Genomic DNA, 22,297 nt, shown 5'->3' on the forward strand with positions numbered 1-22,297 from the left:
TCGAGCCCATTAATTCGTGAGAGCAGGTTAATATTTTAGAATCAAACTATTGATGTTTTAATTTTTGTGTGGCATAATCCTGTATGTGCACGTGCGTGCAGGTAAGAATGTACCCCAGGGCTGGGCTTCTGGTATCTTCTCCAATTGTCCTCCTGCTTAACCTTCTCACAGTCTTCCCTGGACTTGATGCTCAGTTTTCAACTGGGCTGGCTAGTTGCTGAGAGCTAGGAATAATCACATCCTGTCTCCAGCTTCCTACTTTGGGGTTGTAGGCAGGTGCAGCCACACCCAGCTTTTTATGTGCCTGTTGAGCATCTGAGCTCAGGTCCTCAGGCATGTGCTGCACCACACCCATGCAGCAGTCTCTCTAGCCCAGGGCTCACATTCCTACCATCTCTGCATCTTCAAGGATTCCGGTAAGACACCAAACTGTCCGCACCCACTTGCTAAGCATTCTCTTTCTGTATAACATTCGTCTCAAGCCTTTTCTCTCACTCCATGGGGAAAGCTTCTTTGATCCCCTGTTGCCCAGGGAAATCTGCGTTTCTTCCTGAACTATTTGGAATGGGCTTTTATCCATCAGCTACTTACTGCATACTGAAAAATAGATATAAGTGCCCCACGTCTGTAAGGATTTTACATGTTTGCATGTTTTGCCTGTATGCATGCCTGTGTATCATGTGCATGGGTGCCAGTGAGGGTCAGAGGAGGGTGCCGGATCCCCTGGAACTGGAGTTGTGGATGGTTGTGAGGTACCATGTGGGTGCTGGGAATGAACCCTGGTCCTTTGCAAGATCAACAAGGGCTATTACTGCTGAGCCATCTCTCCATTCCCTGCCCTGACCCATTTTAAAAGAGGAGATTATTTTTAGAATGACTTTGAAGATTTTATATATATATAATTCTACAGCATTAATGGGTATCAGCAGATAACAGATAAATATGCTAAATAACTATAGAAGGTTGCCCAAGTGCTTCAATAAATGAATATGCAAATAAATTTTGGTTTTAAAACATTTTACTTAAAAACCACAAGTAATGCTCCATAAAAAAATATGTACAAGTTTCTAAGGATGTGTTCTGTCAAATTTTTCTTCTTCTTCTTTTTCTTTTTTTGTTTTTTTTTTTTGTTTTGTTTTGTTTTTTGAGACAGGATTTCTCTGTGTGATCATGGCTGTCTTGGACTCACTTTATAGACCACGCTGGTCTCGAACTCACAGAGATCCACCTACCTCTGCCTCCCTGAGTGCTGGGATTATAGGCATGCACCACCATGCCTGGCTTGTTTTATTAAATTCTATCAGCTTGAATTAAACTTTAAATCCAAGTTTGAGTAGCTTTCAGCTTTTTGTTCATAGTCAAACATGTAAACATACTATACACATGAACTTACAAATAGGACGGCACATGGAAAAAATGGCCCACCATGTCCCTTGAGGTTATAAGGATGGAGTAACAGCAGCTGCAGGAAGCGAGATTAGTAGAGGAAAATTCATTACTACTATCCCTCCCAGAGAAGAGCACATAAGCAATGTACATCCCTTTGATAGTCTCGGCATTGGCCTGTAAGTTTCTTATACATGGGTATATATCATTCATTCTGTGTGGTTAGCACCAGCCAAGGTACAACTTCTTTCTAGGGAGTCAGACCCTTCACCACTGGCAAGGCTCCTGTGGGGCATCTGCTGTGAGTCTGTACCCAATCAAATACTCTGGCAGCCTTGGGACAGTTCCTGGGCATCTGCAGTGAGTCTGTACCCAATCAAATACTCTGGCAGCCTTGGGACAGTTCCTGGGCATCTGCAGTGAGTCTGTACCCAATCAAATACTCTGGCAGCCTTGGGACAGTTCCTGGGCATCTGCAGTGAGTCTGTACCCAATCAATGACTCCTTCCCACCATCCACAGGCACATCCACCAGCACATGTGGCTTATCATAACCAAAGGAGGTAGGGGCCTTTCTCACAGGCATGGGGTCTTGCCCTGCTATCTTTGTTTCCGTGTTATTATGTGGGAGAAATCCAGAGTCAGATAGGGAGCTGCCAGATCCCACGACGCCACTGTCGGAGCCATTTCTGGAGTGACAGGTTGTGATGCTGCAGGAACTTGACTGGAAAGATCCGCTTCTTTGTATTGGAGCTGGAGTCGGAGGGCTGTCAGGGGTCACAGGAGAAATGCTTCCTTCAGCAGTGCCAGCCTCTGCTTCTTTTGAAGATTCTTCATGTTCTGCCTCTCCTGGGGTGTCTGGAGCTGTCACCTGGGATAGCTGGTCTTCACATATCACCGTCTCACCCTCTAAGACAACCGCTTGGCACGATGTGACAAGTGATGTGTATGGTGACTCAGGTTTGGTCTCTGAAGTGACATTTCTTACCACAGAGAGCTAAGTAGAAAGAGAGTATAAGATAGAAAATTACTGAACTGAAATTGCCCATTAAAAAGAAAAAGTCCTAAAAAGAAAATGACATATTTCAGAAAACATAGTTAAAATAAACTCATTACAGTTTTCTTTCTTGATCTTTTTGTTTTTTGAGACAGAGTCTCATATAGCCTAGGTTGGTCTTAAAGTCACTATGTAGCAGAGGATAACCCTGAACACGTTCATGAAACTCCCTCCTCCACCTCCCAAGTGCTAGAACCTCAGATATGTGCCACCACATGGATTGATTTTTCTATGTATGTATTTATTTAGAGACAAGGCCTGGAACTTGATATACAGACCAGGCCGGCCTCGAACTCAAAGAGATCTATCTGCCTGCCTTTGCCCCTTAGTCTTCTGAGTGCTGAGATTAAAGGTATAAGCCACCACAGCCAGCTTGTCCATTCTATTTAATAGAAATTACTCAAGACTAAAAATATGAAGTCATTAAATATCTCATAAATGCACATTGACTTTTGCACACCATTTTCTTCATGTATGTGGAAGCCACAGCAAGCGTTTCAGCAGTGTAAGCTTCATATGTCACTGACTGGGCATTTCTTTAAAGTGATGTTTTCTTTAATGGATGCAGAACACGTTGACTCTTTCACACATTTTTATTTATGAAGTTATTTCTCATAATAAATGATTAGAAGGATTGTGTAAAAGGCCGTGCTGTGCCTACAGTTTCCTGGCAATGTTCATATGGTTACATCTTCACTGCCACTGCTGCAGGGTCAGGCTTGCTGTCCTGCTCTAATGAGGATGAGGCAGGTTATTACCAGGAAACCTGCTACTAGTGAGGAGGACGCATAGATCACAGCATGTATGTCCTGTCTACTTACTGTTTATAGTTCATAGACACCTTGGAGACAGTTATATTGCAGCAAATTCCACTGCACCCTTTGAGCATTTTAGTTATTATGATCATGAATGAATCAATGTGTCACCATTTCATTGCCTTTACCCATTCTTTTCATCATTTCGAGAGCCTGGAGTGTGACTACACTTAAATGTCAAATGTGAGTGTTTCGTTTTGGGTCATCTTTTCTCCTAAACTCCAACTACAATGAAATATTTGCATGTTTGAAGCTCTTCAAAAGCCAAGCTTTGAGGGCTGTGGGCTGGCTCTCCTGCATCCACTCCTGGGGATTACAGCATCACTACCTCCTGGAGGGCCGTGATTAACTCATGCATCTTTGTGGAGGGCCGCGACTAACTCATGCTTCTGAGTGGGGCACGGCTTCTGCTGGCTCACGCACAGGCCTCTGACTTTGAACCTACTGCACTACACACATACACCGACTATACTATTGTCATTTGTTCCTTCTAGATCTTTAGCTCCTTACCAAGCTTGTCAGTTTTCACCTGAAAATCATAAAAAGGTACCTGGTGTACAGTAAAAATATATATGGCTTTGAGTATATGGTAGTTTGTAGTGAAAAGTACTGTAATAAGATTAAATGGAATGTTATTCATCAGGGAACATCCTTTTCCTGAATGATACTGTATCAAAGGGACTGTCAAAAAAGATTCAAATGAATATGTTAGCATCTATAATTAAATAAATAAGTACATTACCAAGGACTTGGGTAACATTATGCTTTTTCTCTTAGATGGATTCTTCTTAATATACCAACATGTAACTGCCAGGATACATATTATAAAGAGGCTAACAGGAACAACAATCATAATCCAAACTGGATCTAAAACCAAAAAGAACATCTACGAATTAGAAAACATGAACACGGCTATTAGGCATCAAAAGTCTTATCACAATTCTTCAGCAAATGTACATATTAATGTCATCAGTACTTCAAAGAACACTGGAACACAACGGGGCCACGTGAATGAAGCCTCGGTGTGCATCCGGGCCAGATTCATGCCGGCACTGCAGTTCTGAAGAAAGAAAACCAGTCAGTCGTCCACCCAACAGTAATCAGCACGGCAAGATATCCCCAAACAGAAGTCGTGGTGTTGATATCTCAGGGTAATCAACAGCCCATACACTGGAACTGGAGACCTGCTAAACAGTAGGGAAGCCATGCCTGGCACGGCACATTAGCCAACTACCAATGACCGATGAGGCCATGGAACCCAGGTGAGAACCTGCTCCTGCCACGTTCCCAACCGGTGTAATTCTAAGTGCGCATGTGTACTACACCCACTGGGAAGGTAACTCTTGCCCCTCACTCTTAAAGACATTTCCTTTTTCAGCAGAGACATTACAAAATGAAAGACACAACTGCTCATAATGCAGAAAGAGCTGACTGTGTGTGCCAAGCCCCGACTACCCTGCAGATGCCGCTGGGATGGCTTCTTTAACGTCTTCTTCACAGCCCCACAGCAGGAAGTCGCCAGGGTGACACTTTCCCCTCAGTTAAAAAGGCATTTTCAAAATGTCTCTCCTTAGAAGAAATAAATTCTGGAAACACTGCTGATAAGTCTTAAAATATTTCAGCCCTGCTCCGCAGACTACCTTACCACTCCTGACAGATTTTCTTTCTTGCCAGCTTACATAACACTCCTTTCTTTTTCAACTGCCTTTCATAGTTCCCCTAGAAAAGTACAGTTTTTTTAAAAGTCATTTGAATTAAGAAAAACATTTTTAACATAGGAAAGATATTCTAAAAAAAGAAATCGTCAAAAAAACAAAAACCAAAAATGTAGTTTACAAAATGAATAGATTTTAAATTGTATAGATTTTAAAATTCTTATTAAGATTATAAAATCTTAATGAAGTATGTAAAACAAAATGAAAGAACATTTAAAAATATTTTTAAATATTCTTGTATTTTAAAAGTACATAAAGACCATGACTTCTTGGCCGGACGGTGGTGGCACACTCCTTTAATCCCAGCACTTGGGAGGCAGAGGTAGGCAGATGGCTATGAGTGTGAGGCCAGCCTGGTCCACAAAGTGAGTCCAGGACAACCAAGGCTACACAGAGAAACCCTGTCTCAGGGGGGAAAAAAAAAAAAGCATGACTTCTTTAATCTTGTATTTATCCTAGTCAACACTGAAGGTAGACATGTACATATACAGTGAATATGAAACTCAAATCAGCTCCGACAGCGAGCCAATCACAGGACCTCACCATAGCACGAGGCAGGCACATGTTAAGATGTTCTCTGGGAACAGTTCCCTTTTTAAAACTTGAAGAGCATAAGCAGCACACGAAACTATCCACTATACAGTGTCCTCAGAGCTGCAGAGAGACCTGGGACAAAGTCACAGACGCTGTGAGTGATGTGGGACTCCAGGTGACTGCCTCTTCTAACTTTAGGGACAAACTATGTCTTAGTTTATTTGTGTGTGGATGCATGCATGCACATGCCATCACACGTGAGTGGAGGTCAACTGAGTGCATCCGTCTTGGTGGCAGGTGCCTCTACTCACTGTGACATCCTCATGGTCTTCTTCTGACTTTTCTCAAGTTAACACACTTGAGAATTACAGATACTCATGTGGATACTTTTTATATATTTGTTATGTATCTTTTCCTTCCTAGGTCAAGAGGGCATCAGTCCTCTAGTGGCTTTCTATGCGGAGAAGCTGTCTTGGTTTTTATTTGAGCTTCTCTGTGAAAAGAGGCTACTGGATATTTTAAAAAGAAAAGATGTATGCTTGAGATATAAGTCCCATGACTTTTCACACTGCCCTACTTCAGTTCAGCTGGGGAAAAGGTGACAACTCACCTTTTCTGTTGTTGCGGAAACGGAGAACACAGATGTCTTTTGACTGTTCGGTTTTAACTTGCCAGAATTCTGAGAATCCATCTACTGAAATGCAGTATTGTGAATCCAGTGTAGACAACGGGATGCTTAGCTGGCACAGATCCTCGTCACAGTTTTCCTCTGTGATCGTAAGCTTTGTGTGGAGGATCTACATGGACAGACAACATTAGGAACGTGGACTTCCTTATCTGAGGGGAAAGACCATTGCATTCCTCCTAGTCAACACAAAACATGTGATAGCAAACAGTAAGTCAACCTGTGCCTGCAACACGGGGAACAGGTATCATTTAAAACTTGAAGAATGGAAGTGTTCAGTTGTAGAACTAGCCGATACTTGTTTATCTAGACCTGAGAGAACTGAAGGTGGCTGGAGAGAGAGGAAAGCCTTTCACAGGAAGCACAAGAAAGTAGCGACATGAAGGACACAGGGTCTCTGTGCAGAGAAGGACATAGCAAATGACGGAAGTGATGCCTTGTACTTCCACAGTTCACTCATTCTAATAGTTACAGCACATGACCACCTGTGCTCGGGCCTGGACAACAAAGGCAGTGAGTGTAGCTTGGCCAGGCAGCAGTGAAGGCCTGTGTAGTAATGGGCTGGTGTCTGAGCTGGCAATACTGGGGTGTGCCTGGCTGAGATCTTTAAGATACAAGGCCTCAGGGGAAATATAAAGTATACAATGTCCCTACAGGCTTTATGGTCTAAGGCCTAGGTCTTCAGTTGAGAGTGACACTTTAGGAGGTTAGAAGTGGAGTCTTTTAGGAGTAAGAAGGTCATTTGGGGCTTAGCCCTCGAGGGTGCCTTGTCCTGGCCTCTGCTATCATGATGTGCTTGCTATACAAGGAAACGAAGCCAGGTGACCACGGGCTGAGCCCTCCGAAACTGAAAGCCAAAATAAATATTTACTCCTTTAAGTTGTTTCTGTCAGATCCGTGGTCACAGTGATGAGAAAATGATGACCTCAGAGGTCCTTAGGTCATGGGGCACACCCTTAGAATGTACTGAGTCCCCCTCCCCTACCTCCCTTGAGGTGAAATCTCTTGTGATAGCGGTGTATAGCTTGTGTGTGTAAGGTCATGAGTTTGATTCCCAGCACGAGAAGAAAGGGAGAAGAAGTGGTCATCACTTGTACGCGTGCTGCTGTGATGTGTCCTGCCTGCTGCCTTCACCAGAGCTGAGCAGATACAAACTGTCTCTGAAAACTGAGCTAAATAACACTTTGTAAGTTTGACTTTTGTTTAGGTGACTTAAAGATGACTAATACATGTGTATTACAGTGTTGATTTAATACTGATTTGTCTGATAATTCAATTCAGGTAGGAGGTAAGAAATGTAACAGGAAGTAAGGAGCACTGCAAGAGGGATCCTATGAGGAACAAGGAAAAACCAACTGGGCCACAGGAAATTAAATAACCTGCTGAGTTTGGAAAGACTACAAAGAAGAGATAACAACCCCTGAGCCCAAAGAGTAAGCAGGAATGTGCCAGATGGGAATGGTGAAGGGCACCCTGGGAAAATGCATGTTACTTCCAAAGAGCCATAGGCAAGTAAAATCTAACTCAAGAGAAAGAACAAGGCGGGCGTGATGGCGCACACCTTTAATCTCAGCACTCGGGAGGCAGAAGCAGGCGGATCGCTGTGAGTTCAAGGCCAGCCTGGTCTACAAAGTGAGTCTAGGACAGCCAAAGTTACACAGAGAAACCCTGTCTTGAAAAACTAAAAAATAAATAAATAAAATAAAATAAAATTAAAATTAAAAAAGTGAAAGAACAAAGGTAAACCTCTCCAGTGCCAGCCCTGTTCCCACCTACCCCTGCCCCTGGAGCCCTCCCCCAAGCTCACTGGCCCTGTGGTGCTGCTGCCCCCACGTGCAGCTGCAAGGATCAGCTTTAGCCCCAGCACTGACTCCAGTCACCTCCTTTCCCTGGCCCCTCTACTGAAAGCACTGTTCCATCCCTGCAGGTTGCCCACACCCTTCTCTGCTGCACTGGGTTATCCCGAGTCTTGTCTGTGCTCTTTGCTTCTGTAGTTCTGTGTTCTTCGGAGACACACAGTATGGACGCCATAAATATTAAATAAATAAATAGCAACATTGTGCAGAATAGAGGAAATCAAAGTTTCGGACTCTACACCATTGCTAGAGTAATATGATTATGTCACTGTAGTTGTACTGTTAACTTACTTTTCAGAAATAACTCAAACCGTAGCTGTATAGTATTTTATATACTGCATATTATCAGTGAGGGAAAAGACACATCCTAAGACGACATTGATCTAACCAGTAGAGAGACAGGTATATAGAGAGGGTAGCAGTCTAGAGACAGCTCAGCAACTGAATAGGCAGAGAGAAACATAAATGCACCCCTCTGGCCAGTGTTGGCAATCAACTCCCCACTGGGTCCCTTCAAGAGTATATATGTAGGTATTTTTTTTTCCTTACAGGAATCTATGGCTCGTGAGTCTTATCTGCATATGCATGACCATTCTATCTTCATTACAGACAACGTGCAGCAGCTACAGAACAATTCCTACTTATAAAAAAAGACGAAAGGGAAGCACGTACCTCCCCGTTTCTATCGCTTTTCACATCCACGGTGTAGTCGAATGTGTGGCAGTCATTTTCAAACTTGACTCCACAACTTTCTCTGTTTTTAATGACCTCAGGGTGAAACACGTGGACAATGAGCTTGTCTTCCTCCTTCCTGACGTCTAGGCCAGGCGGTCCAACTTTCCCTGGGGAGAGAGAGAAAGTATAACTCCTCCCAGCATAGCTGCTAATCGGCCCAGATCAGTAAACACATTAGAACACCTCTGCAAAGACCTAGAGGACATGCTAAGAAGATGATGTCTAAAAAACCTCAGACAAGAAGCTCTTGCCCAAACTTCAGGGACTCTGACTTTAGGAAAGTACAATTAGTGATTAATGTTGGCTTTTAGAAGATGAAAGGCTGGGCTGATGGTACAGGCCTATAATCCTTGCTATCTAGAAGGATAGGGTGGAAGGGCAGATGAAGACCTACCTGGGCTAAAGAATGAGTTTGAAGCCAACCTAGGTAAATTAGTGTCAAAATAAAAAATCAACCAGCAGGCTGGAGATGCAGTTCGATGGCTGAGCACTTGTCTAGCAACGTAAGGCTCAAGGTTCATTCCCCAGCACCACATAAACATACAAAATAGAAACTCAACTAAATATCTTCCCCTTTATTTTTGTAACTTAAGAAACCTATTCTCTAAAAGCTGTTTCTGAAAACCCCATCTCTCTCTCTCTCTCCCTTTCTCTATAATTCATCCATATGTCATCTATATATGGTTCACTTTTTACTGTGAAAATCAGAACTACACACTCATGTTGTCTGTGCAAATCTCGTGTATCCCTGGTATATGGGGCTTTTTTGGTGAACATTTGTGTGTGCTTCTCATATGTACTGTGCACATAATATCTTCTACCCAGATCTGGTGTTGAGTCTCCTGTGTACCTCAGACATACTTTCTGGGACACAGTAGGCCCTCGATAAATCTGTGACAGACAAATCTGACATGAAGATGGCATGTATCAGATGCGCCCAGAGAATAGTACCTAAAGCAAGAAAAAGAAAGGCCTTGTGGGAAAGCCTCGGGTATACCCAAAAAGCTGGGGTAGAATCAAGGCAGTGGACCCCACAGACATGACAGAATGGAAGTGACCAATCACAGAGGGTGAGCCAGGAAGGAAGGAAAGTTGGAAGGGATACCATCCAGGCCAGCAGACTAGGGTATAGCTACGGTGAGATGCCCCACCAGAGATTAGAATTGATACTGAATATTCTGGAGTTGAAGGTGAGAGCTGAGACCAGTAAGGTATAGGGTAGGGTGCTGGGAAGGTAAAGAGCTGAGAATCTTGGACTCAGAGACACGAAAGAACTCTAAACTTCTCTTTCCTCGAGACAGGCTGGCTTCAAAGGCTTCATGAACTCCAATCATGATGCCTGAGCCTGCTGCCTGCTGGATTACAGGTATGGGTCACCAAAGCCAGCTTGAAATTCTAAAAGTTTTAATGTATTATGTTGGTATTTATGCTTCCAAGGTCTTGAAGGAGGAGGGATCCCAGTGGCCAAGTCCTCTGTCATGTAACTTTGAAGTGAATTTCATGGTAGACAAGAGGGAAAGGCTTGTGTCCAGCAATGCTGAGCAACACTGGTCAGGATTTGAATGAACTGGATGATAAATGGCTTCAAAGTAGCAAACTGAAGGCCAGTTCAGTGCTATTTTGTGGGGCCTGAAGGGAAAAGACATCGGCTCCTTAAATTCTATCATATGTTTATTGGACACTTGTAGCAACTATCAATACAAGCAAACATACATAGAAGTATAAATATTTGAAAATTAAAATGTATTCATGTAGGAGCTAGAGAGATGGCTCAGTGGTTAAGAGCACTGGCTGCTCTTCCAGAGGACCCAAATTTGGTTCCCAGCACCCACACTGCAGTTAGTAATCACCTGTAGTGACAGTCACAGGGGATCCAACACCTCTTCCAGCCTTCCAGGGCACTGCATGAATGTGGTGCACAGACATATATACAGGCAAAGCCACCCATGTGTACAATCTACTTACCTTGTCGGCACATAATAAACTCTTTTGACTCTGCATAGACAGATTCTTTTTGTCCAACTTTAGCTTTAACTCTGGCCCAGACAGATTCATCAGGACGGAGAATTTGTTCACAGATATTACAACAGTGATCAGAAATGTTGGTGCAGGAATCAATCCAGCCACTTCTAAAATGAAAAGGAAGAGAGACACAGGTGAATCTTACTGTCACACAAACTTTAGCCACCTACCTGAGTTTTGCTTTTCATCCAGTCAGCTGCTTGGAAAGGCGGAATTAAAATATGACAGAGGGGCTGGAGAGATGGCTCAGAGGTTAAAAGCACTGTCTGTTCTCTCAAAGGTCCTGAGTTCAATTCCCAGCAACCACATGGTGGCTCACAGCCATCTATAGTGAGATCTGGTGCCCTCTTCTTTTAAAAAACATGACAGAGATGTATATAGACCAATGTTAATTCAGAACATGGCTGCTCTGCCGAGAGATCATATGCAAAGACCTTCTAGGTCTATGTGACCCAGCTGGAAAGAGATCACAGCCAAAGATCTTTTAAGTCTGTGTGTTCCAGCTGGAATACAAACACGCCTTTAATCTAGGAGACAGGGCAAACAGATCTGAGTTCAAGGCCAGCCTGATATAGAGCAAGTATCAGGTAAAAAAAGCTTAGGTCCAGGGGTGGTGCTATATGCCTTTAATCCCAAACAAAGGTAAAGTTAGTTTATAGAAGAAGCACCCATGTTTGAAAGGGATGTCTAATTGGGTGGCACAAAAGGTGACAAATCAGAGAAGATTTGACAGACTGGGACACGCCCAACTCTCACAAGAAGAGAGGGGAAAGGGAAGCTACTTAAGAGGCAGTTTTTCAGAGAGATGAGTTGTAGAGAGAGAACTTAGGTGAAGACAGAACAAGCTAGAAAATGAGAAGAAGCCGGAAGATTGGAGCAGATTGATGGTTAGTATGAGGCCAAGCAGAGCAGTTCCAGGCTGAGAGAGAAGACAGAGAGAGTAAGTCAGCTGGGAGAGGAGTTTGAGCCCTAGCACCTGAGTTGAAGCAGCCAGCCCAGAGCTCAGAAAGAACAAGTAAGGGTGAGCTCATTAAGCAGTGAGTCTTAAAGGCTGAAAACATTCCAGGCCTGGGTTTGACTGGATGATGGTTAGAAGCTTCCAGGACTAGGCCTAGCCTAGCCTCCCAGACAATTGAACCAGGAGAGTAAAAGTTTACTTTTACAATGCAAGATGAAAGAAGCCCTTATTCTGGAATTAAAGGGATGAGCCTTAATCTGAAAAAAACCTAAAATTCAAATGGCTCAAAAAGACAAGCCTTCTTGTCACAGAGAAAAGATAATTCTACACCATGAAAAACTGCTTATTTCATGCATCAAATTCATTATTCAAAATATCTCTAGACTAGGGAGGTAGCTGGGTGATAGTTTGTGTGGCATATACAAAGCCCTGGGTTATATTCTTACAAAACATTAAATTTAAAAAGATGGATAAAACACCATAAAAACTACCAATTACTTTTAGGCTATATGTGAATAAGGTATATATGACCTAAGTGTCATGTTTAGACTTAGGTTCCACCGCTAAGAGATCTACTTAGCTATATGTAAACTTTGCAAGACCTGAAAAAAGTCAGAAATAGGAAACGCTTCTGTCCCAAGCATTTGAGATAAGGTATACGCAAGAGATAGATTCATACACTACACTTCATATTTAAGTTTTAAATGCTGCTGAAAACACCATTATGGATCCTGTTAATACAGATGTCACTCAGTTACAGAATCAAACACATTACAACAGTTCTTCATTGTGGTCAGGTTTTCTTGTTTTGTTTTAATTCTCTTTCCAGGAAAATCTACAGGTATAACAGGAAGACAACACCTGAGGTATCACTTTCACTTGCCGAAACTTGACATTTTAGAAGTTCCTTGTCCAACAAGAGCTTTTCACTCTCTCAGCTGCATTATTATTAGTTAGTGACAATATAGATATGGGGGTTCTTTCTTACTTAACATGTTCTTATTGATGTTGCTGCTTAAGCTGCCCCATCCTTCGGCCAGCATGAGTCGACTTCAAGATGCCTATTAGATAATTTAATACGTCCCCATCATCTGTTTCAGTCACATGGGAGACTCTATAATTACCTTTCTGTCTTCTCGGGCTGGGGATGTTGCTTGGACATAGAGTGCTTATTTATTTGAACAAAGACTAAACAAAGACTAAACAAAAACACGGCAAACCAACCAAACAAGCCAAACTCCCTGAATTCTCCATAAAACTCTTCATTTCGTTCCTTGGCTTAACCCTGGAATCAGCATTTCTCTAAGAAAAACATGAGGTTCTCCCCATGGCTTCCCACAACATTTTTACCCATTCCTACAGGAAGCCAATCTCACTGGCATTGGGGTTTTCACTTCCTGTGCTTTTTTTTTCCAGGCTAAGACGACACCTACACAGACAATTCATCTCATTTATATCTTCCCCAAATGAGTACATGGCATGTGCCTTGTGTCTTATAGAACTTTATTTTATTTCCATTGAACAATAAAGTCTAGATATAACTACATTTAGGTCCATAGAAATTTCCTTCGTATTTTAAAAAGCCAATGCAGTAATCCATTTTTGTGGCCGTCACATGTTCAATCTCCTATTCGGTCTCAATTTATTTATAACGGTATATCTTACACGTAAGGAATTAACAGGTCTAAAAGCAAACACTGGATGGAGAGACAGTTCAGTCAATCAAGTGCTTGCTGTGAAAATCATGAGTGCCTGAGTTCAATCCCCAGAACCCACGTAAAATGAAATAAATAAAAAAACAAGTTTGGCGGTGTGTGCCTGTGGTCCCAATGCTAGGAAGGAAGAGACAGACAGATCCTTGGGGCTTATTGGCCAGTCCACCCCGCCTGCTGGCAATCTCCAGGCAAATGGTGCCTGAGGATTGACATTTGAGGTTGTCCCCACCTTCTACATGTAAGCATATATACTAACACACACTCCTGCATACACATACTCACAAACACACACTCATTCATACAACAGACACAAATGCAGTATAGGAACTGGGGGTGTAGCACAGTGGTAGACAGCTTGCCTAGCACGTGTAAAGCCCTGGGTCTGATCTCCAGTGCCACAAAACCATGTCAGAGTAAACAGACTAAGTTTTGTCAGATACAAGTTCTTCCCCTTATGGCCAGATCTATTTTGCATTCACATTAATTATGTATGAGAGTTTCTGTCTCCCACAGTTTTCAAATAGAGTCTGTTTTCAGAGTTGTAATGATTTCTTAATTAGTGACTGATGGGGGAGGGCTCAGCCCATTGGCGGAGGTGCCATCTCTAGGCTGGTAGTCTTAAAAGCAGGCTGAGCAAGCCACAAAGAACAAGCCAGCAAGCAGTACCTTCCATGGCATCCTCATCAGTTCCTGCCCCAGGTTCCTGCCCTGTGACCTCTTCCTTCCATCATGAACCATTAGTGACCTGGCAATGTAAGGCAAATAACCCTTCCCTCCGCACCTTGCTTTGGTCATGGTGCCTCACTGCTGCGACAGTAACTCTTGCTGACAGAGTTGTGACAAATAACAGCTCTTGAAATATCTGTGGACTTGTATAGAACAGATATTCATGTCCTCATGGGGTTTTGCCCCACAGGTTATTTACTTAAAAGAGTGTACGCTGGATAGATTTGAGTGCTGACACCTTTGTCAAATGACCACCTACATGGCAGCAAGGCTGGGACAAGCAGTGGCCATGGTCTGTGTGTTTGTAGTGTGCCTAACAAAAGTTGTTAAGCTCAATTAAATTATGAGAGGACAAACCCATGCCAAAGTCCTGTTTTCCATTTGGGCCCACTGAGCTGTAAGTGTTTATTCCAAGTGTTGCTGAGTCCATTTAGATCCAATACACCAGGTCAATGCAGAAAAGGGAGATTTATTGTAATCAGGCTGATACTGATTGATGAGGGATGCAGAACAGACTTGGGAGCTGAACTGCCACCCTGAGCCAGAATGTTACAGAGTTTTTAAGCTTGGAAACCACAATCAGGGATAAGGGACTTTCCTAGGGACTTTTCTTTGTGGTACAGTTATCCTGTTCTCATTGTTTGGTGGGGTGACGTGCCTGGTATTCATGTATCAACTTGCCAACCAGGATGCCAGTTACCACATACATGTCTCTTTCTGCTAGGCAGGATGTTACCCAGGGAGGTCTTGGGAACTTAACCTTTATTTGACCCCCTATTAAAAATGGAAGCTTTATTCAAAATGGCTTCAGTTTGGTTCCTTCTTACATGAGATACTGCTAAACCACTGCCACGGTGGTGTCTTCCCTACTGCTGTTAACTGCAATGCATTTGTCTATTCCTTGCTAACAAGGAGTTAGTAGTGTTTCTCTACTTCACTACTGACAAGAACTAATTTGCACCCTTAGCGTTTTTGTGACATCTATAGATAGCTGGTAAAGGCTGGTGAATAGGAAGGAGGAATGATGGAAGAACACAGAGCGGTATGGAATGTGCAAGGATTCAGACTAAGGCAGAATAGAAATAATAAATGAACAATACTCACCTATAATTCTTTACCTGTACAGTAAAAATGGGAGTCTGTGACATATTCTCGTATTTCCAGCACAGGACAGGGTTAAAGTTATAAGATGTAATTAGAACACTGGTTGGTACAGGCACTGTAAGAGATTCAAAAGCAAAATGGACCACAGTAAGAAACTGACATCAACAATACGAAACCTGTGTGATTACATGTTAGATGACCATGCACATGAAAGTGGAAACCAGTACAGTTGATACTGAGTGATTGCAATCAGAGCAAACTTATAGCATGTGGTTTATTGAAAATGTGCAGGACAGCTCTGATCCACGTTAAGTACATAAACACTATCATGATATGATCTGTAGTGGTTAATCTGCACTGCCCTCTTTCAGGACAACACTCTATACTTAGATTCACCCAGAACACACCCCTGGATGTGTCTGTGAGAGTGATTTCTGGAGGAGTTTAGCTGAGGAGGGAAGAGCCAACCGGTGTGCAGGAGATATCATTCGAAGGCAGTCCTCTGCCTGAGGGTCGTGACCCCTGTGGCAACCGTCTATCTCCAAAAATATTTACATTGTGATTTATAACGGTACCAAAGTTACAGTTATGAGGTAGCAAAGAATGTAATGCTATGGCTGGGGTCACCACAGCATGAGGAACTGCATTAAAGGCCCACAGCGTTAGGAAGGCTGACGCAGAAAGCCACTGTTCAAAGGGGTCCCAGAGTCCTGGCTGTGGAGTCACTGTGACGAGCTGACTCCCACTATGATAAAATGCACGCCTCAGGCTGTGAGCCAGAACGTGACCTTCCCTCCTTACGTTGCTTTGGTTGGGTTTTTGAAACAGCAATGGGAAAAGGAACATATATATACATATATATATATATATATATATATATATATATATATATATATACATACATACATACATACATACATACATATATGAGAAACACAAGTGCAACATAAAAAAAATAAAGTCCCACATTTAGTGGTTCCGTAAATAAACTCATTGGCTACTGCAATAATGATCATTTATTCACCTAATTGTAACCACTAGAGTTTTGGTTATTTGGCAGCACAGACTCCATTCAATGTCTACAGAGGAACTGGCCACACTAGGGATTCAGTCTCACTCTAAAATGCCTGTGATGGCTTACAAGGCGCAGGAAGCACATTTTCTACTTGCACATCATTGAAGGTAATAGCTGCTAAGCCTCCTGCCTCCATAGCACAAGATGCCCCTTCCTCCAACAACAAACTTTTTACTTCTGTTTAAGATATTATAATTTTTAAACGATTTATCTTTATTTGGATGTGCATGAGTATTTGTGTATCACAGGAGAGCCTGGTGCCTTGGAGGCCTGAAAAGATCAGTGGATGCACTGAAGTGGAGTTACAGATGGTTGTTGGCCACCATATGGGTGCTGGGTCCTCTTCAACAGCAGAAACTATCCTTAACCCTGAGCCATCTCTCTAGCACCTAGGATCCTCCTTTCAACTATTCCCAGTAGAAATAAAACTCTAACTATGTCTGTTCAATATGATATTCCTGCCTCGAGGAAAGGGCACACAGAAGTCACTCTAAATACTGTCAATAGAGCATCCGAGTTCATTTACATTTAGGAAGAAGCTACTGTGTTATGAAATGGAAGACCACAAACAATAGTAGACTTGTGCAGCAACGGGTGCTTTGTTGTTGTTTGTTTGATTGATTGATATGTTTTTTGAGACTGGGTCTCACACTGAAGCCCAGGCTACCCTTCAACTCATTATGTAGCCCAGAACAAGCAAACAGGTGATTGGAAGACATTTCAATGGATTACAGCAGGAATTGCTACTAAAGAGAAATTTCTGTCATTTAATATGGTCAGAAAAGAAACCATGTGGTTAAGTTATTAAACAGCTTATCACTCGAGTCTTTGCCACACTCACATGACAACTGTCATGTTTGTCACTAAGCTTCAAATTTTACCACTTTACCTTTAAATTGCAATGTAGAGTAGTTGAAATAATAAAGGCACATAGAAAACTTCTATTAGTGACATATTAATACTGTATAAATACAAATATGTGTGGGAAAAGCAAAGGGGCATTATTATCTATGGAGTTTAATAGTATGCAAGAATATTTTTTTCTTTTATATTATTTATTTATTTATTTATTTATTTATTTATTTATTTATTACATGTACACACCAGAAGAGGGCACCAGATCTCATTATAAATGGTTGTGAGCCACCATTTATTTGGTTGCTGGGAACTGAACTCAGGACCTCTGGAAGAACAGCCAGTGCTCTTAACCTCTGAGTCATCTCTCCAGCCCATGAGAATGGTTTTACAGACTGAAACAATCTTACAAATCTTATGATCTCTTGAAAACAGATGGATAGTTTTCTGTAACTTGTTTTCAGAGACGGTACGGTGGTTTGCATAGGCCTGACCCCCATAGACTCATCTATTTGAGCGCCTGACCCATAGGGAGTGGGCCTACTAGGAGATATGGCCTTGTTGGAGGAGGTGTGTCACTGTGGGGGCAGCCTTTGAGGTCTCACATGCTCAAGCTAGGCCTAGTGTGGCATTCTCCTCTGCTGCCTCTGGATCAAGATATAGAACTTTCAGCTCCTTCTCCAGCACGTGTCAGCCTCCATGCTGCCATGCTCCCCACCATGACCATACGGACTGCAGCTGTGAACCTGTAAGCCAGGCCCAATTACGGTTTCCTTTGTTAGAGCTGCCCTAGTCATAGTGTCTCTTCACCCTAACTAAGAGAGAAGGGCTCAGAATTATTTGAAGAGCTAATTCCCAAACTTCTTCAACTCAAAACCAAAGGTCATATAATGAAATGAAGGATCTGGGCTCTTTTCCAAATGATTGACTTTCAGAGAAAAGATAGAATGGCTTACAGATGGGAAAAACTACACGGGGAGACTGCTGTTTTCACAAAGCGATTGCTTATTGTAAGCCGAGAAGTGGAATGAGAAATCTGGATAAGTAGAAAATATGAAGGTTTTCTTAATTTTGTCAAAATAAGTTTATGAGTACATTCTCCTTCTGAAATGGGCTGTTCCCAATCTGAGGAAGGAGATGTTTTTCTCCATGCATTTCAGCTTCTATTTTAGGAGGCAGTAGCACGCCCTGGTTTCAGCTGGACAGGGATAATTTGAGACTGCCTTACCACTTTTGTTTGGCAGAGACTGAAGCCAGCACCTTGTGGATGCTAGGCATGTGTTCTAACACTGAACTATAGCCAAGGCTTCTCACCTGATTCATTCTAAGCTGAGAAATCATTTGGGGACTGGCAAAACAAATAAACAAACAAAAAACAAACTAGTCTTTCCTGCTTACAAAACCAAACAAACAAAAAACCAAAATAAAATAAAAGCACCAGAGGAGACACAATAAAATCTAAACAAATGTACTCTGAAATATCCACTAAATGCACTAAGAAAGAATGTATTGAAAAGAGAGTGAGGTGGGGGAAAAGATGGGAGGGTACAACAGAAGGGCCCAGGTTTTACCACAGGGGCAGGGATTTGAAGTCTTGCAAACAATGAAGTCAGACAGAGGAGGAAGCGCAGTGAAAGGAAGTGCCTGGCACTCCATTTAAGGTTCTGCCAGGCAGCTGTCTTATTCTTCTCTTCACAATATCCCCTCACAGGCCCCTCCCCTCCGTTACAGACTTGACTTCCAGCCTCCTAATGGGCTTTCATCCTCCAACTACTTTATATGCGGCCTAGCTTTTCTAAACAACGTTATCTAACTCTGCACCAGACCTCCCACTGACACCAGGATTAGTGGGCACAGTATTTTCTTGGCTCAGGCCCTGCACTTCCTTCAGGAACAGTCTGCTTCTACTTCTGAGAAGCCCTCCACACCACACCTTCCAACAATGCCCTCCCTCTCCCACCTATAGCTTGGTGCCTGACCAAGCTAGGGAAACCTGAGCCTCTCTCTGGGATTTTGTTGGAACAGAAGTTGCAAAGTTTTAAAACCCAATGGCTGCCAGTACCCACGATTCATGCCAAGTAGGGAATCTGTCAATAACCAGGCCACTAGAAATAAGAAACGGGGAGTGGTAGCTTCCCCCTCCCCCAAAGACAGGGTTTCTCTGTGTAGTCCTGGCTATTCTGGACTCACTCTGTAGACCAGGCTGGCCTTGAACTCAGAGATTCACCTGCCTCTGCCTCCTACCACCACTACCCGGCAGTAGTAGCCTTCTTGTGTTCCAAGTGCTTCCTGGAGACAAGCTGGTGTCTCTCATTTTCTGCTTCACTCTGACTTGGATTCTCTAATGCCATAAACCTATCCTTCAGGTTAAGTCGGCCAAACCATATTTCTATCCCTTAACACACAACAAGAATGTCAATAGTTCCCCACTTCTTTCCTGACACACAGTCGATGATAAAACTATATCCCACTAGCTTAACACGGCCATCTCACGTCCCTGCAAACACATTCTCTCTCGACCTCTGGTTCTAAGCCTGTGTTAACTTTCTCTGCATAATCTTCCCGGAGTTCCCTGGATGGGGCTTGGCATGCTATCTTTATTTCCAACAGCCTGTAAGTAAAGTCAAGCTCTTATCACAGCATATTGCAATCGTGCCCTGGGTAATGGCTGGTGGATGGGTAGTTAAGAATTTGAACTTGCCGGGCATGGTGGTGCACGCCTTTAATCCCAGCACTTGGGAGGCAGAGGCAGGCTGATCGCTGTGAGTTTGAGGCCAGCCTGGTCTACAGAGTCTAGGACTGCCAAGGCTACACAGGGAAACCCTATCTCGAAAAACCAAAAACCAAAAAAAAAAAAAGAATTTAAACTCTACCATCTCGTAAGTGACCTCTAACACAGGGCAGCCCTGTGTGCCTCATCATGGATGCAGATACCAGCAGCACGTACGTTAGAGGTGGCTGTAAAAACAGATCTGTCATGCACTCTGTTAAGACAGTTCCCAGCACTCAGTAAGTCATAACCATAAATGTTTGCCTTTCTGGACCTTGGCACCATGTCTATCCTAAGGGATGACTAAGGATTTGTTTGCTTGTTTTTTTGTTTTTTTTTTTTTAATGAGTGCATCCTATGTTTAATTAAACAATTTAAATGACCAAAGTACCAGATTTTAATAAGGCATGTTCACACATATTACATACATGTCATCATAACTTCTAATTCACCCCCCCCCCCCAGTTGCTCCTGCCTCTTTGTTTCTGGTCATTGGCCTCTCCTAAGAGCCCTCCCTTCTGTATTAATAGCCCATGAGTTTATCACCTTGCTTTTATTTTATTTTATCCCTTTCTCAAGATCTCTTCCTCTTCTCTTATGATCTCTCTCTCACACACACACACACACACACACACACACACACACACCCCTAAGGGCTATGTGTAAGAAAGCATGATATTTGTCTTTCTGAATCTGGCTTATTCCACTAACACTGTTTCAACACTATTCCAATTCCCTGCAATTATGATTTTATTTTTCTTTATGGCTGAGTGGAATTTCATTTTGTATATGCCCTCCAATTTCTTTGTCTGTTCTGCTGACTTACATCTAGGTGGCTATTTTCTGGCTATTGTGAATAGTTTGTAGTCTTTGAAGATCAGGGCAAGGCTGAATGGGAAATTTTGTACACCTTACCGGAGCTCCTGGAAACCACAGCAGAGGGGTCAGGGCTGGAACTCAGGTGAGTTACGGCAGTCTCTCCATGCCTTTCAGCAGCTGCTAACTGGGAGCTTCTCAGACACTTAAGACTAGGGACTGGGAGTGAGTGGAAGAAACGCTGTATTGCTAATCTCTAGAGAACCAATCACGGAGACCCTTCCTCAGCATATATTTCCTGGGAAACGTCAACACGCAGGTGAAATCAGGGGCTTTGAGGAGTTAAGCTATGCGAAGAACCCTTGGCATCTCAATCCCTTCATACTTTACGCGCCAGATGAACAAATCAGAATCTTTTAATATCAGTTGGCACACCTTTCGTCTCCCCGTACACAAAGGATTTGGGCAACACCCCGAAAATAAAGTCAGTGAGCAAAGAGTTGTAGACTCTGCCCTGGAAACTAACTGTAAAGCAGACTACAGATCTGCGGCGCGGTGCAAACCGCGGGGAGCCCGGACGCCCTGCGCTTCCCGGGGGTTGCCAAGACCAGGGCGGCGCAGCCCAGACCCAGCCCGGACCCAGAGGGACTTCCCGGCCGGCCGGTGCCTCCTCCCGCCCCGCCCCGCTAGAAGACTCTACCCGAGGGCGGCTCTGGATCCGCGGTGCCAGTTACAGCTCCACGCCCGGCCTCCGCACACAGCATCAGGACCACGAGCAGGATCATTCCGGCCGCCCCTGCGAGTTCGTCCCGGAACGAGGGACACCTCGGACAGGGCACTCGCTCGGTTGCAGGCACTGGCCTGGCGTCACGTCCGCACGCCGCCCGGGAGGGGAGATGGGCGAGGCCAAAGGCTACAGCCTATGAGATCCAGCAGGGCCGTGTGTGGGGGCGTGGCTCCGGAAGGAGGCGGAGCCTTACAGGGCAAAGGGTAAAGGCAGAGGAGACGCGTCAGGGGCTGGATCTGGACTGAGGGGCGGGACCGATCCGCAACTCGTTAGCGTTGACTGGAGGTCGGGAGCGGACGGGGGTGGGATTTGAGGCGGGGCTACACGAGGAGGCGGGGCCTGAGCGGATCTAAAGTGGACTGGGACCCCTGGAACCGGCAAGGTCTGGAGAATGGATCTTTGGCCCAAGAGGCCATGCTAAATTGGAGGAGGGGTGGGTAGCCTGAGGCTTGAAACCGTGGACACTATTCAGAACCCAGATTGTGGGATACGTGAGAAACTCTGATCCAAGGGTTATCTTCTCTCTGCTTGACCCTATCTTCCGAGCCGGGCATGGTGGCACACGCCTTTAATCCCAGCACTTGGGAGGCAAAAGCAGGTGGATCACCGTGAGTTTGAGGCCAGCCTGGTCTACAGAGGGAGTGCAGGACAGTCAGGACTACACGGAGAGACCCTGTCTCAAAAAAC

The 22,297-nt window shown here is 43.7% G+C and overlaps 1 protein-coding gene across 1 annotated transcript; it reads right to left on the bottom strand.

Annotated features, from left to right (window-relative positions):
* Window positions 1–1,515: 1,515 nt before the first annotated feature.
* Ifngr1 (interferon gamma receptor 1) lies at window positions 1,516–21,608 on the bottom strand. Its single transcript, XM_051164132.1, has 7 exons — window positions 21,524–21,608; window positions 15,308–15,422; window positions 10,748–10,911; window positions 8,720–8,889; window positions 6,117–6,303; window positions 4,000–4,124; window positions 1,516–2,382 (listed from the first exon to the last, which is right to left on the bottom strand). The coding sequence occupies exons 1-7, from the start codon at window positions 21,606–21,608 to the stop codon at window positions 1,822–1,824; spliced, it is 1,407 nt and encodes a 468-aa protein (XP_051020089.1). The 3' UTR covers window positions 1,516–1,821.
* Between the last annotated feature and the right edge of the window lie 689 nt (window positions 21,609–22,297).

The sequence above is a fragment of the Acomys russatus genome, chromosome 21, assembly GCF_903995435.1.
Source record: "Acomys russatus chromosome 21, mAcoRus1.1, whole genome shotgun sequence".
Lineage (NCBI taxonomy): Eukaryota > Metazoa > Chordata > Mammalia > Rodentia > Muridae > Acomys > Acomys russatus.